The following is a 13,929-nucleotide window of genomic DNA, read 5'->3' on the forward strand; positions in this document are numbered from 1 at the left end:
GCGAGTGGGATGGACTGTTTGTGTTTGTGTATGTGTCTCTGTAAACATATGTCTTAATGACTTTCTAACCTCTGTAAATGTGTTCCATATAGTTATGCAGTCTCTGTAGTTTCTACAATTTTCGTAATTAAAGTACGAAAAGTAATATACGCTTAATGGTCACTCTGTTGTCGAATTCAGTGCGACCGCGGACTTGTCGATAAGATATACCGACCCTCGGAAATATACCGAAATATACCACGTCATTTTCAAAATATACCATCCATAAACCGAGAAAGAAACTGACAACGCACTACCTCCTCCCACTATTTAAACACATGAACATGAATGCCCTGAGTAAAACTGCGGAATATAATTCTGCTTGTAAATTCTTTATGTAGATACTTCCTCTTTTCTAACCATACAAATGACATACAATTCCGAATATTCTGAATCCCAAAGGTCGACAATGGGTTAATCTATACGATACTTTAAGGATGAGCATATCGTAACAGCGATATATATATTTCTTGCGGGCTGGCGAATCTACAAACAAATTTGCCATACAAAAACCGTGTGAGCAGGAAAAGTGTCTGTAAAAGGTAACTGACTGAATAATTGTGTATAGCCATTCAGGACATGCATTAATTTCATTAATATCTTATAATAGGTACGCCAGACGCTAGTGAATCAATTGCCGCGAATATAAAACTGTCATCGCTATTGCCCGGCGTTTTCTGGGTGAATGTGAAAATTGTAATAAAACTAAAAGAGTCCGATGGAAGATACTCGTCCAGGCGCCTACAACTACAAAACGCTGCTGTAAGTCCCTTTGCATGTGGCATTTGAAAGAACAAACCGATAAGCTGATTTATCCCACAGATGCACCAATATACCAGAATTATTCCTGGACAAATTCGTGGCGCGCACACATTTCGGGCGCTTCGGGAATTTGGTAAATTTTGTGCTCCGCCCGCGTCGCATGACCTGCACCGTGAGCTACGCCACCGAGGAGGAGGCTGAACTGGCACTGCACGAGGGCAACGTCTACAATGGCCACGAGTTTCACATGACCTATGCCGAGAACGAGACGGCTCCGGCCCAAAAGACCGAGCAGTGGGTGGATCCCGAAGTGCAGGCCGAGCTGAATGCCCTAAGCGGCGGCTGGCCGAACGAGTACCAGCCGACAAAGCAGAGCAAATCTGCTGCCACCGAACTTCCGGGCTCCAGGTCCCAGCACAGCGAACGTAGAGAGCGGCCACCGCCGCCGCCGCAGCCGCCCGCACACTCCAAGGCCTATGCACAGGAGCTGGAGGCTATCATGTGTCGTCCGGCACACAGCAGCGAGGAAAAGTACCGCGTGCTCGATGCACGGGACAAGCTGCTGCGCCTGAACCAGCAGTCAAATCGTCAGCTGGACCTGCAGCGATCGGGCAGCACGCAGGGCTACTGCCCGGACATGTGTCCGGAGAAGGAGCGCCTGCTGCGCGAATTCCAGCGCCAGGTGTCCGTCTTCGAGCTGCAGCCCGACTCGCTGTCGCGTCAGCCCGGCGGCCTAATCTCCCACGAGCTGGCCCTCAAGCAATATTCGCGCAGCAGTGCCGACCAGGAGACACCGCTGCCGCACGAACTGCGCGGCGAGCCCGCCCTGCACATGACCATGAGCTACCTGATGCACGAGATTATGGACATTGATCGTGAGCCGCTGGGGGATTGGTTCCACTTTGTGTGGGATCGCACACGCTCCATACGCAAGGAGATAACACAGCAGGAGCTCTGCTCCCTGGGCGCCGTCAAGCTGGTGGAGCAGTGCGCCCGCTTTCACATCCATTGTGCCGGTCGTCTGGTGGCCGAGGATCCGAGCGTCTTCGACAGCAAAATCAATGCGGACAATCTCACGAAATGTCTGCAGACGCTCAAGTACATGTACCACGATCTGCGCCTCAAGGGCGTGCAGTGCCCCCGGGAGGCTGAGTTTCGGGGCTACATTGTGCTGCTGAATCTGGCCGACGCCAACTTCCTGTGGGACGTGGGCCAGCTGCCCGACGAGCTGCAGACCTGCCCGGAGATACGCAGAGCCATCAAGTTCTACTTCTCGCTGCAGGACACCAATTTCGTGCGCTTCTTTCAGCTGCTGCGCGATCCGGAGACCAGTTATCTCAGTGCCTGCATTCTGGTGCGTTATTTCACCCGATTGCGGGTGCTGGCGCTGCATCGCCTCATTCAGGGCTATCGGGCGCCGCGCAAGAACGAAGTCTCCTCGCTGCCCCTCGCCTATGTGGCCCAGATGCTGGCCTGCGAGAGCCAGCAGGAGGCCGCCAACTTTGTCCAACATTATGGGCTGGAGATCAACCAGGACGAACGCGTTTCCCTCACCAGAATTTACAATCCCGAGGTGGAATACAAGCTCGAGCGGCAGCTGGAGGTGAGTTAGCGTCTGAGGAGCAACGCCACAGCTCTTTAATGTGTTTGCTTTTGCTTTAGTTGGTGGAATCGAAGCGTTATCAGAGCGTGGGGGAATGCATCTGCGGGGAGCCATTGCCGCCGAAGAGCCTCTACGTCAGCCATCGTCCGCACAACAGCTTCAATGCGCAGCACATGCTGAAGCGTAGCTCCTGGTCGGCCAAGGATCAGATGCCCAACCAGGAGCCCGAGGAGGAGCCACTGCCACTGCCGCTGCAGCGAGACAATCTCTTCAAGGTGCCCATGCAGCCGGCCACGGCTGTGGCTTCGGCGGGTGGCTTCAGCTTTTCGCTGCCCAAATCGCGGGCGCAGGAGATGCACGAAATGCAGGAGGCGGCGGCTGCGGCCCTGGCGGAGCAACAGCGCCAGCAGCAGGTGCAGCGGGCACAGGAGGAGGCCAGAATGGTGGCGCTGCAGCAGGCCATAGCTGCGGCCAAGCAGCGCGAGGCCGAACTGATGGCAGTCAAGGCTGCCGAAGCGGAGCGCTTGCGCGTGGAGCAGGAGGAAAAGTTGCTGCGTCTGCGGCACGAACAGGAGGCGGATGAGCAGCGCAGGCAGCAGATGGAGCGGCAAATGCAGGAGACGCTCGACCAGCAGAACAGATGGCGACGCGAGCAGCAGCAGAAGCGCCAGCAGCGACTGCAGGAACAGTCCATCCGCCTGTACGAGCAACTGTTCGAGGACGCGCTGCACAATGTGTGCGCCAAGCAGCTGCAGCTGGAGCAGCGAGCACGCCAGCAGTTTGATCAGCTTGTGGACAGCCTCACGGCTGAGCTGGGGGAGCGCGAGCACCAGAAGGCCATCTACGAGTTCAGTCTGATGCGGATCTACTGGCGCCGCTGGCGCGACTTCCGTGGCGTGCAGCAGCAGAAGGACACGCTGTTCAATCAGCTGCCGCTCAGCTTTGGCGCCGAGAATCCCGAGCGACTGCTGAACGAGCGTAGAGTGGATGACTCGCTGCGTCTCATACGCCGCTATCGGCAGGGCGAGGCGTGCAACTACATTCAGCTGCTGACCGGCATGGGGGATCGTGGCTGCGCGCTGAAGCTGGACCTGTGGAAGCTGCTGGGCCAGTATCTGCCGCAGGGTCAGCCGGGTGCGCGGCGCTTCTACAAGCTGCTGCTCTCGCTGCCCGAGGGCGAGCCGGGACTCAAGTTTGAGTACAGCCTGGACCGTGAGCTGCTGCAACGGCCGCCAACAGACGCAACGGAAGCGGAGGCAGAGGCAGAGGCGGAGCCCGAGTCGGGCCAGAGCTTTATACGTGGCGTGGCCCATGGATTGGCCCTCAGTGTGCTGAAGACTCGCGCTGGGCAAGATCCTACCCGCTGGGCCCATGCCGATGGCATCGTTTGCTTTGCCAGCAACGCGGACGTGTCGGAGATTCGCCAGCGTCTGCGGACCATTATCCAGGCGAGTCGTTGCATCCATGTGGCGCTGATACTGCAGCATCAGCCGCATGAGGCGGCACACGAGGGGCCAATGTGGAGGGAGCTGCTGCTCAATCAGCTGGGCCTGCAGGCCTACAAGATCTTCTGGCTGCGCACAGAGTCAGCGTCGCCGCGCACTCAGCTGATGTCGGTGCTGCAGTCGGCCCTCAAGTTTCTGGCCCAGCAGCCGCAGCGCTGTCGCGACGGATGCCTCAGGCAGGCGGAGGTGCGCGGCTTTCTCGTTGACAATCTGGGCCCAGAGCTGTTTCGGCGCCTGAAGCATGCGGCAAACGAGGATCAGACCATACGCCGCAAGAGCCGCGCATCGCCGCAATTCTGCGTTGAACTGTACAACGAGGCAGTGCGTCGCCTGCAGCTGGTGGTCGGTGAGGATCTGCAGCACTGTCTGCAGTTTCCCCAGGATCTGCGCCCGTTCGTGGAGCCCCTGCAGGCACAAGAGCTGCTGCCAGGCAGTTGTCTGGAGTACTTTATGCCCGGGTGGGAGCAACCGGAGCAACGTTATCCCATCTACCAGCTGCTGGAGCTGGCCAAGCTGCCGCCAATGCCGCAAATGCCTGAGTTGCCCTTCGATAAGCAGGAGGACTTTTGCCAGTGGTTGCTGGAATATGTGCAGCTCAGCCAGCAGGAGGATCTGATAGAGTCCATCTGCCTGCAGGGCATCCACTGCCTCGAACACGAGTCGGACTATCTCGGCCTGACGCAGCTGCTGGCCGTGGAACGGCTGCAGTTTGTGCTGCGCAACGAGCAGCTGCAGCTGCCCAAGGCCATTGTCTACAGATCCCGCACCATGAAGAGCTACTTCCAGTCATCGTGGTACTACGATTTTCAGCAACCCGAACCAGCTCCCACCGAGCCACCAGTCCCCGCCGCAGAGTCCTTCCCACCGCCCACAGAGCAGCTCGACTTTGACGAGATAGTCAGCAATGCGGAGCGCGTTCTGCACAAATGTGAGAAGCGGAATGAGCAGCGTCGCACCCTGAGGGAGCTGAATGTGACGCGCAGTCAGGCGGCACAGCCGAGCAGCAGCGAGTCAACGGAGGACGAGGAGAACTGCGCCAAGCGTCGACGCCGCTTCATGGCAGCTGAGGCTGGCAGGCGCAAGTAAAGCCCCAACCCCAAACGCTTTTATTGGTTGACAAGAGGAAGGTGTATGTCTTTTTTGTTGTAGTTAGTAAACAGTAAATAATTAATAAAGAAACAAACAAAGCGAATCGAGTTGGCGCTTAGCAGCTAATCAACTACAGCGGCTCTAAGCCAAATCTGTCTGGAAAATAGAATTTTGGAAACGTAAACAAAATGAGCAACAGACTGAGACACAGACGCGATCCCGATGCGCAGCACAGCGCCGATAGTGTGCAGACACCAGAGCCAAAGGTTCACTATTGGCCATTCTGGCGCATTGTCTACTGGCTGGTTGTCTTCGTTGTTGTTTTGTGCTTATGCGTGGGACTGTACTTCACCCTGAAATCGGATCGCGGACACTGCAAGTCGTACGACGTGCGCTGCGATTGATGCAACAGACTTAAGCCTCTACGACACTTCAATATACTTCAATCCAGTGTGTCCAACAATTCTATGACGTGTTCAATCTATGTGCAGGATTAATTAAAGACTCATTCAAGACATTGTTTATACCATTAATTGATTTTGTATTATGTGTTTGTAGATTATTAAAAGACCTTCCACTCGTTCCTCGCTTCCACCAAACCAGACAAAAATATTTACAAATTATTTCGATCTGGTAGTCCTCGCAAAAGGAGAAAGTCTCATAAAAGTCCGACAATGCAATTCCCAACTAGTTCAGTCCATGCGGTCACCAGGAGACGAGTAATTTCAAGCCAAAATCTAAACTAATATTCGGACCAATTCAATTCCTCTACAAAATCTTTAAAAGTGGACCAGTGGTGGACCTTCCGTCCAATGGACATTGAAATCCTCACTGGACGAGGCTGCATTCTTCGGTGGCGCATTCTCTGTTGGCGTTTGCCACACTGCAGCTACTCTCACTGAAGTTGTCCTTTCGGGCAGAACTCCCTGGCCGAAAAGTGACACCAAAGACACCGTTGAGCAAGGAGGCTTCACCCATTGCATCTGTTGCTGTGTGCGGCGCATCTACGCTTGAAGCGAAATAGGTACATAATTCAAATTGCAATTGGATTGGCTGCATACATCCTTAAAAGTAAGTAAAACCTTTAAAAATTTAATTTTTATCACCGATTAATGCAACGAATTTCCTCACATCCATTGTGGCAGACTGAGGACCGAACTTACGGCGGAAGCGTTTTACACAGAAGCGGAAACAATCGGTCAAGAATCTCTACCCAAAGGCAGCCACCAATATGGTCCGCCCATTCTCGATGTTTGGTTAACTCTTCGGAGAGCAAAGCCCACAACAAGGACAGCTTCAGAGACGGTAGCTGCAGTGTTGAGAGCTCGAACAAAAGTCTGCTCCACTGTGGCAAGCAGGCTCATCCAGTGAAGATCTCAATGGTCATAGGACAGTAACCAGAAGCCACACAGTCATGCCCGTACCCTTAGTGAATGAATAAATTTATTGTAATCTACAGCCACGTATGTGTTGTGTTGTGTTTGCTTGCCAAAATAGTGACGAGTTATTTTTGTTAGAGCATTCTCTGTGACGAATGCAAACAACAAGTTAATTTTACTCTTGGACATTCTCCCCACACACGAGGTGAAAGCGGAGCTTAATCAGAGCTTTCATCGCAGCTAGGCAGCAAATTGCGCCGTCTATTCCTATTTGGCCTCCAGCCGGTAGGCCCGAGTTCAATACCCCTTGTGGGTAAGAATTTTTGTATTTACTTATACTTTTGTATTGTTTTTGTACATTTGTTAAATAATTCGCATCTCTTCTGCTAAAGTTTAGTAGCCCTTAAAAGGACTTAAGTCAATTGCAGATGCACTACGCATCTAATATTTCGTCCACGACCACGTTTCGTTCACAGTTTCGGTTTGGTCGTCTTTGCTTTTGGCTTCTCTTCTCCTTTACATTGGCGAGCGCAGGCAGCTCTTTTTCGTTGCCTTCTTTGACTTGGCAGACGCTGGGCGCTGCAATTGTTGCTTGGAGCTGTGCCGTTGTCTTTGCAGGGGGCTGGGGCTCGACTGGAACTTTGCTTTCCTTGTCTTCTCAATCTTCATCATCCCCGCCTTGCGGTCTTCTTAGCAGCGTCTGATATTTTTGCATTTGGCTTCTTGTCACCGGCTTTGGCTGTTGCTTTGGGGCTTGGCGTCTTCTTGGCTGCCGCCGCCGGCTTCTTACCTTTCTCTTTTTTCTCCACAGACCCGGCAATTTTGAACGAACCAATTGCACCTGTGCCTGTTGTTTGGATTAGCTTTCCATTGGCGACGGCTGCCTTTAAGTACTTTTTAATAAATGGCGCCCGCTTCTGGGCATCGCATTTGTATTCGGCTGTAATATACTTCTTAATCGCCAGAAATGACGAGCCTCCACGTTCGTTCAAGTTTTTAATCGCAGCGTCCACCATTTCCTGGGTTGGTGGATGTTTGGCTGGAACTTCGGACTGCTTTGGAGCAGTGGTTGGTGACGGAGGCGCAGACATACGCGCTTCGTATTGTGCGGCTGCAGAAACGCACAGAAAACAATTAGAAGTGCACCTAAAAATGGGACAAGTTTAACTGTACCCCAAAATGATCGAACGTCGGGCGGCACACTTTTACGTGCGGCCCTGTAGGTGGGCTTTTCGCTTGTCACCTCACCGAAGTTCGAGAACCGAGCAGTCGCCTTAGTGCGGGTCATTTTCACAGCACACATAACACGTAAACTTCTGAACACACAATAAGTGGTCAGAGCATCTTCTGATCTATTTATTGCATGTGCAATTTGTGGAGTGTGGAGAGGGAGAGAGAGAGAGGGAGTTTGGCTCAGCCCTGTGCTTATGCTGCGAGCGAGACGGGTAGAAAACTCTTTGTACGCACTCGTGTCTATCTCTTCTATAAATAGGAGCAGAGCTTAACTTTACTGCATCAGTTCCTCAGTGACTTTCGTACGTGTTGAAGTGAGCTTTAAGCATACACACGTAGTGAGAGATGACTGATCTTGGTAAAGGGGACAATGACAAAGGCTTGGTAAAGGGGAGAAAATATTTGCCTGCCATGAAATGGATAATGATAATTTTAGTAACATTATTATACATACATACATAGATTATATTGTCTTTGACCCTTTACGGTTTTGGTGGCCAATCAAATAATTAGAACTGCAGTTTTATATTTCCCTTTCTTTATTTATGAGATCAGTATATTCAGATCTATGGATTTCATTTAATAGTTTTTTTATTTTGAGTATTTAGGGCTATTATAAGCACAACAATTAATATTTTCGTCTTCTTGTTATTATTTGTCCCACTCTTTTCACGAACGGCAGGAGTAACAAAAGGCCACGGGGAAGGGGAGTGTCACAGGGGAGTGTGCATTAAACCTGAATAGATTGCTCGAAAAAAAGTATAAGACTGAGTGCATTGGATTCACTTCTCACGGCAAGCGTGTTACGTCTATTGAGTGGACTTTTTGTTGTTGTTAATTTTGTGAAACTTTCGTCGGTAAAAAATGGCGCCTAAAACTCCAACTGGCAGCACAAGCAAGAAGGCTGGGAAGGCACAGAAGAGCATGAACACTACGGACAGGAAGAAGAGGCGCAAGGTGCGGAAGGAGAGCTATGCCATTTACATCTACAAGGTGCTAAAGCAAGTCCACCCGGACACTGGTGTCTCCTCGAAGGCAATGAGCATTATGAACAGCTTCGTAAATGATATTTTCGAGCGCATTGCCGCCGAAGCATCGCGCTTGGGCCACTACAACAAGAAGAGCACCATCACGAGTCGGGAAATCCAAACGGCGGTGCGCCTGCTGCTGCCGGGAGAGCTGGCCAAGCATGCCGTCAGTGAGGGAACCAAGGCCGTCACCAAGTACACCAGCTCCAAGCAATAGTTTTCGCTGCAGCAAAAAAAAAGGAATGTACCAGATCATTGCAGCCAAATGAAGGTCTTGGCGGTGCCAAAAATGTTTGTCTGGTACATTCCTTTTTTTTTTTTTTATAAGAAACAATACTAAGAAACAAATAAAACAGAAATTAATACTCGAATTTTGATGTACATACATACATATGTATGTTTGTAAGTCTGTACATTTGTAAATGCCGTTAAAGTAGCTCGGGAATCGAAAGCTTTTAGTACTGTACTTGGACAGCATTCAAAACTCAAAACTGCATTGGTGCCTGCAACTGTTATACAGGTTATACACACATACCTACGTGAGCGACAGCGTAGCAGAAGAGAACTTTCCCACACGCACTATATAGTAGGGCCTTGACATGATCGCTTGTCTAGTATATCGGACGTTCCTTACGTTCGTCCATTATACAAATACATGTAATGTACATATGCATAAAAATAGAGGCTCCCAAATTGGGGCAAAAACTTGTAAGTACAGACGCGGGGTTGCTAGCTAATTATGCCAAAAAACGAAAGCGTACAAATAACTGTAATAAAAGTCTACATCGCTGCACTCACATGCACATATGGACATACATACATACATATGCATGAGTGTACACATACACATTACCTTGGAAGACAACAGCAACTGGTGTACGAATGCATTCTATACTACGAACGTGGTACTCTATTTATAATGTATAAATATTTTCCACTTAGCTGCCTCGTAAACATGTTTATCATTATCGTTGCAAGTCCCCCCTCCACAACAAAACAATTTTCACCAAAACAATCGAACATTTCAACAAAACGAAAACACGATTGCACGTGACAAGGAATCGGGTAAATAAATAGAAGAAATTAGTAAGCTAATCTATTTTTAGAAGAACATTGTCACATTTTGTTTTTGTTGTTGGCCCATTTCACAATTTAGTGCAAAATGTGCAGCATTCATAATCCAAAAGAGAAAAAAAAGAAAAAGAAAATTGTTGTTGTTTTTTTTTGTTGACAGCGATGGGGCTGCTGCCAATGGGGTTTTCTATTGAACAATATTTTGCACTACGGTTAAACAATTTGCATCCTTTGGGGAGTTAAACAATTAAAACTAACGGAAAAAAAATAATTTACAAACAACTTTAGCTCAACATATTACGCCGTCTGTCGATGTTGGATGGTGACGGGTGTGACAGTTGTGACGTTTGCGTGTGTGTGTACCGAGGATGTTCTCTCGAGCATGTTTTTGTTGTTGTATTGTCTTCCAGCTTCTCTACTGCATATGATTCGCAGTCTTGCACTGCCTCAGCGCCTCATTGAATCCCTCGCACAGCGTCAGATCCGACTGGCCCTGAGCGCACTGGATGAACTGTTTGAGCTCCCAGGCACAGGTGCCCTGAGGTTCGTTGGGCTGAGCGAAGTACGGCTGCTGCTGTTGCTGGGGAGCTGCTGCAGCAGGTGCTGGTGCCGCTGCTTCCTTGTCGCCAGAGCCGCTGAACATGGATGTGAGGCCGTGGCCCACGGTGTGGCCGATGGCGGAACCAATTGCAACACCGCCGGCGGTGGCGGCCATTTGCTGGAACATTGAGGGTTGCTGGGGCGCCGGCATACCGACGGCGCTGGGTGGAGCAGCCATCGGGGCTGGTGGCGGTGGTGGGGCGGCAGCACGTGCCGGCACTGGGGCCGCAGCACGAGCGGGTGCCGGAGCAGCGCTATTAGGATATAAAAGGAAAACATTCATTAATTTCATTGTGTGTGGACTTTGCACGGAAACGTCTCATTTTCTTTGTGTCTTCCTTTTTTTTAGGTTACGTAACCCATTGGCCCATTTTGGTCCAAGGGAAGTTCCAGAAGCCGACTGGCGATAAGAAGAAGATCAGAATCAGCGCTGGTTATGAAACTAAATTCCACTCAATGCCAATGTCATGCCACTTCCTCTTCCCTTGGCCAATTTGATGCACATTGTTGCGTTTCTTTGTCCAATATTTTCGTCACTTCACAAACTTACCGTCTGGCGGATGGTGGGGGGCTGGCTGAACGTCCACGGCGAACCATTTTGTTTGATTTAGTTGTGTTGTTTGCTTTCAAATTTAATAATATGTCTCTCACGAAAATTTCACTGCTGTGACTGTTGCTGTTTACGTTTTATTTCTTTCTGACTTAAAAATCTTATAAGTTGGATTTCGACGAGAAACTTCGACAGTGTGGCCGCGAAATTATACCGACAGACCCTCGGAAATATACCGAAATATACCTTCTCTTTTTTAAAATATACCGTCAATATACCGTAGTCTTAAGTCTTATTCCTCGATTTTGATCTTATTTTTATTATTATTGGCTGGTTGGGACACTCAGCATTAAAACTGACATTTTACCCTAATCATCATTCAATTCTCCACAAGATTGGGTGCTAAATCTTACAAGTGAATTTCGATTTCGACGAGAAGCTTCGGCCTGCTTGTGCGCAGTGTGTCTTATCAATAGCAGCCCTGGTTGGCAATACGCTTGGTATTTTTCCAATAAGTGACTACGTTCCCACTGCCAAACGGTCCGTTACAGAAAACCTACCAGAAAAACTCTAAAACTCTACAAATTAAATACATTTATTGCATTCTTTTATTTTTATACATGAGATTTCGTATCTGAAAATAGAATGCGAGATGTTCTGAAAAAAAATACCATAAAAGTATTTTCCTAAATATTCACTAAAATGGTTTGTCTTTTTTTCAACAGTATGGCAGCATTTCAGCAAACCTTGCAGTCTTTATTTTAACGTAGTGGCAGCCTGTCCATGAAACCGTCATTTGTATGCATTCCAGCATATTCCGCCAGCAGACACAACTCCCTTTGCTTTTATTTACATATAAAGTGTATCTGTAAAGTGTAAAGTGCTGTTTGGCCAGCAACCTGTGGCGACAGACTGCCATGTGGTTTCACCTTAAATTAACCTTTTGACAGGACACACTGGTCGAAGAGGCGCATGCGTCTAAAAAGGTCCTCTAATAATAGAATAGGACGCAACTGAGGCAGAAGCTTGCATCATCATTCGAACTGGCCACTGGTTCACGTGGTGGGTGGGTCATGGTGGCGTTCAATGGAAGCACGTGCAGCCTACACAAGCACATACCCGGATACTTCCAAGCTCTTACATGCGCGTATATGTATGTAAATACATGTACATACAATGTACATACATACACACATATTTACATAGCTGGGTTAGATATGCGCACGCCGGTGACGAGCCTCCTACGCTCGTCGCCGTCGCTCTTTATCTCTCTCCCGCTGCTACTGCTTCTGCCTGCTCTGGATAAACTGTTATACCAGGCGGCAAAGCGAAACCAGTTAACATGCGCAGCGTATAACAGCTGTTGTCGCTGCTACCACTGTGTATGTGGCGGCGTCTGCGCCAGCCTCTGCCGCTAACCGCTGCTCAAAAAGGACAAACTCAAGGGCATTCATGGCCCGACTCAAATACGGCACGAGCAAGCTAGAGAAGCTCAAACCCCAGTGCAGCCCAGCCGTAGCTTTGCACAGCAATTTCATACGCATGACTTTGATAAGTTCACCGGCGTTGAGGTGGGTACGTATGTATGTACCAATGATTACCATACTATATCATACATGTGTATGTACATATGTTTGTACATATGCCTCATACTTGAAAGCTCTTTGGGTACTCTCTGCCATTAGATTACACAATCGTAATCAGACGAGGAGCTTCGCCCACGTCACAGCACCCTCCGGAGCGGCGGTCCCGTTCTTCCCGTCACTCCCACGTTTCTATTTTTCTTTTGCGAGAGTGGAGAGGATTTTGCGAGGTGTGCCCAATAGACGGTATGAGCATTTCTTTCATACCATCGCCATTCTCTGTGTCAGTTTTCGTGCATGAGTGTGTGTGTGTGTGCGGGAGCAGACTGACACAGTTTAGCACTGAACTCCTCTCCACTTCACTTCACTCTCTCTCTCTGTCTGTCTCTCTGTGCAACACCCCCGCAAAAGCTGACCGAGCGTGGGTGGGCGTGTTTAAGCTTGAACTACTGCTGTGTTATGTATTGCTTAAATATTTAAACAATTCCCATTGATTATCCATCAGAAGCAAATTGCTCTTGTCGCGTTTTCCTCATTCTCTCTCTCTCTCTCTCTCCCTCTCTCTGCCTCTCCTTCTTTGGCGCAGACATTCCATTCATTAACGGTTATGGATATCGATTGTGGGGTTCGGTCAGGTCACCCCCTGGGCCCATGAAGGGTGGCTATGCACGTGGATTTACAGCAAATGGGGATACAAAATTCAGTTTCAAGGTTATCCAGGGCTCACTTTGACCATCGATCCGAACCGATCGCATTCCCAACTTACTGCACTGGTCCGGTCCGCTTCTAGATGAACTTTTCCCGGCAGTCTTATCGTGGGCATAGCCAAATTCCTTCTCCATAATCGATCGATGGATTTATGTCATTCAGGCGATAAAACGCTGCCCCCCACCGACCGGACCGATGTCCGCCCACTCGGCCAAGTCCCCAAAGTCCATTTGATAAGAGGCACCACAGGAGGAACCACTTGAATGAATGCTTTTCTTTTTTTATTCAGACCAATCAATCGCAACACAAATGTTTGCAGCCCCTCTCCCCACACTTTATTGTATGGTTGGGTGGGGGCTTATTAATTCCAAACCAAAAACAACAATCCACTCAGCCAAAGAGAGAGGGAGAGAGAGAGAGATACTAACGTATTGAAAAACATGAATTAATTACTAACGGGCAGTAAATGTATTTTTACTACGTAAATATGTACATACATACATACATGTACATACATACATACATTTATGTACGTAATATGTAGTACCCCACGTCCGGGCTTATCAATGATCGATCCCCACAGGTGGAATTTTGGTTGGGGTACTCGTACCTATTATCGCTTCACTGGACCGACCTATCACTTTTGCTTTCATTTATCAAATTCATATTGAAATCAGACTGATTGGGGTGGATTGACTTAATCAATCCGCTTGATCGTTCTGTTCAACGAATTCTGCTGAAATAAGCTAAAATATTCACCAAATAAGTAGTTGCAA

At 49.0% G+C, this 13,929-nt stretch overlaps 5 protein-coding genes and 1 long non-coding RNA gene across 6 annotated transcripts; 4 read left to right on the forward strand and 2 right to left on the reverse strand.

Moving 5' to 3' along the window:
• Positions 1 to 480: 480 nt before the first annotated feature.
• Positions 481 to 5,133, forward strand: LOC117899499 (protein xmas-2). Its single transcript, XM_034809551.1, has 4 exons — positions 481 to 581; positions 650 to 801; positions 862 to 2,404; positions 2,464 to 5,133. The coding sequence occupies exons 2-4, from the start codon at positions 758 to 760 to the stop codon at positions 4,993 to 4,995; spliced, it is 4,119 nt and encodes a 1,372-aa protein (XP_034665442.1). The 5' UTR covers positions 481 to 581; positions 650 to 757; the 3' UTR covers positions 4,996 to 5,133.
• A 19-nt stretch (positions 5,134 to 5,152) lies between these two features.
• Positions 5,153 to 5,528, forward strand: LOC117900101. Its single transcript, XM_034810326.1, has one exon. It carries the CDS (start codon positions 5,187 to 5,189, stop codon positions 5,400 to 5,402), a length of 216 nt encoding a protein of 71 aa, XP_034666217.1. The 5' UTR covers positions 5,153 to 5,186; the 3' UTR covers positions 5,403 to 5,528.
• A 223-nt stretch (positions 5,529 to 5,751) lies between these two features.
• LOC117900128 lies at positions 5,752 to 6,456 on the forward strand. The gene is made up of 2 exons (XR_004649265.1): positions 5,752 to 6,069; positions 6,144 to 6,456. It is a non-coding gene; the product is annotated as an uncharacterized LOC117900128 (long non-coding RNA).
• Positions 6,457 to 6,770: 314 nt separating this feature from the next.
• Positions 6,771 to 7,710, reverse strand: LOC117899981 (histone H1-like). Its single transcript, XM_034810150.1, has 2 exons — positions 7,551 to 7,710; positions 6,771 to 7,488 (listed from the first exon to the last, which is right to left on the reverse strand). The coding sequence occupies exons 1-2, from the start codon at positions 7,678 to 7,680 to the stop codon at positions 7,046 to 7,048; spliced, it is 573 nt and encodes a 190-aa protein (XP_034666041.1). The 5' UTR covers positions 7,681 to 7,710; the 3' UTR covers positions 6,771 to 7,045.
• Positions 7,711 to 8,389: 679 nt separating this feature from the next.
• LOC117900068 (histone H2B-like) lies at positions 8,390 to 8,936 on the forward strand. Its single transcript, XM_034810275.1, has one exon. The coding sequence runs from the start codon at positions 8,475 to 8,477 to the stop codon at positions 8,853 to 8,855; it is 381 nt and encodes a 126-aa protein (XP_034666166.1). The 5' UTR covers positions 8,390 to 8,474; the 3' UTR covers positions 8,856 to 8,936.
• Positions 8,937 to 9,854: 918 nt separating this feature from the next.
• LOC117900009 (coiled-coil-helix-coiled-coil-helix domain-containing protein 2) lies at positions 9,855 to 11,018 on the reverse strand. The gene is made up of 2 exons (XM_034810196.1): positions 10,863 to 11,018; positions 9,855 to 10,566 (listed from the first exon to the last, which is right to left on the reverse strand). Exons 1-2 carry the CDS (start codon positions 10,907 to 10,909, stop codon positions 10,128 to 10,130), a joined length of 486 nt encoding a protein of 161 aa, XP_034666087.1. The 5' UTR covers positions 10,910 to 11,018; the 3' UTR covers positions 9,855 to 10,127.
• Positions 11,019 to 13,929: the final 2,911 nt, after the last annotated feature.

The sequence above is a fragment of the Drosophila subobscura genome, chromosome A, assembly GCF_008121235.1.
Source record: "Drosophila subobscura isolate 14011-0131.10 chromosome A, UCBerk_Dsub_1.0, whole genome shotgun sequence".
In the NCBI taxonomy this organism is placed as follows: Eukaryota; Metazoa; Arthropoda; class Insecta; order Diptera; family Drosophilidae; genus Drosophila; species Drosophila subobscura.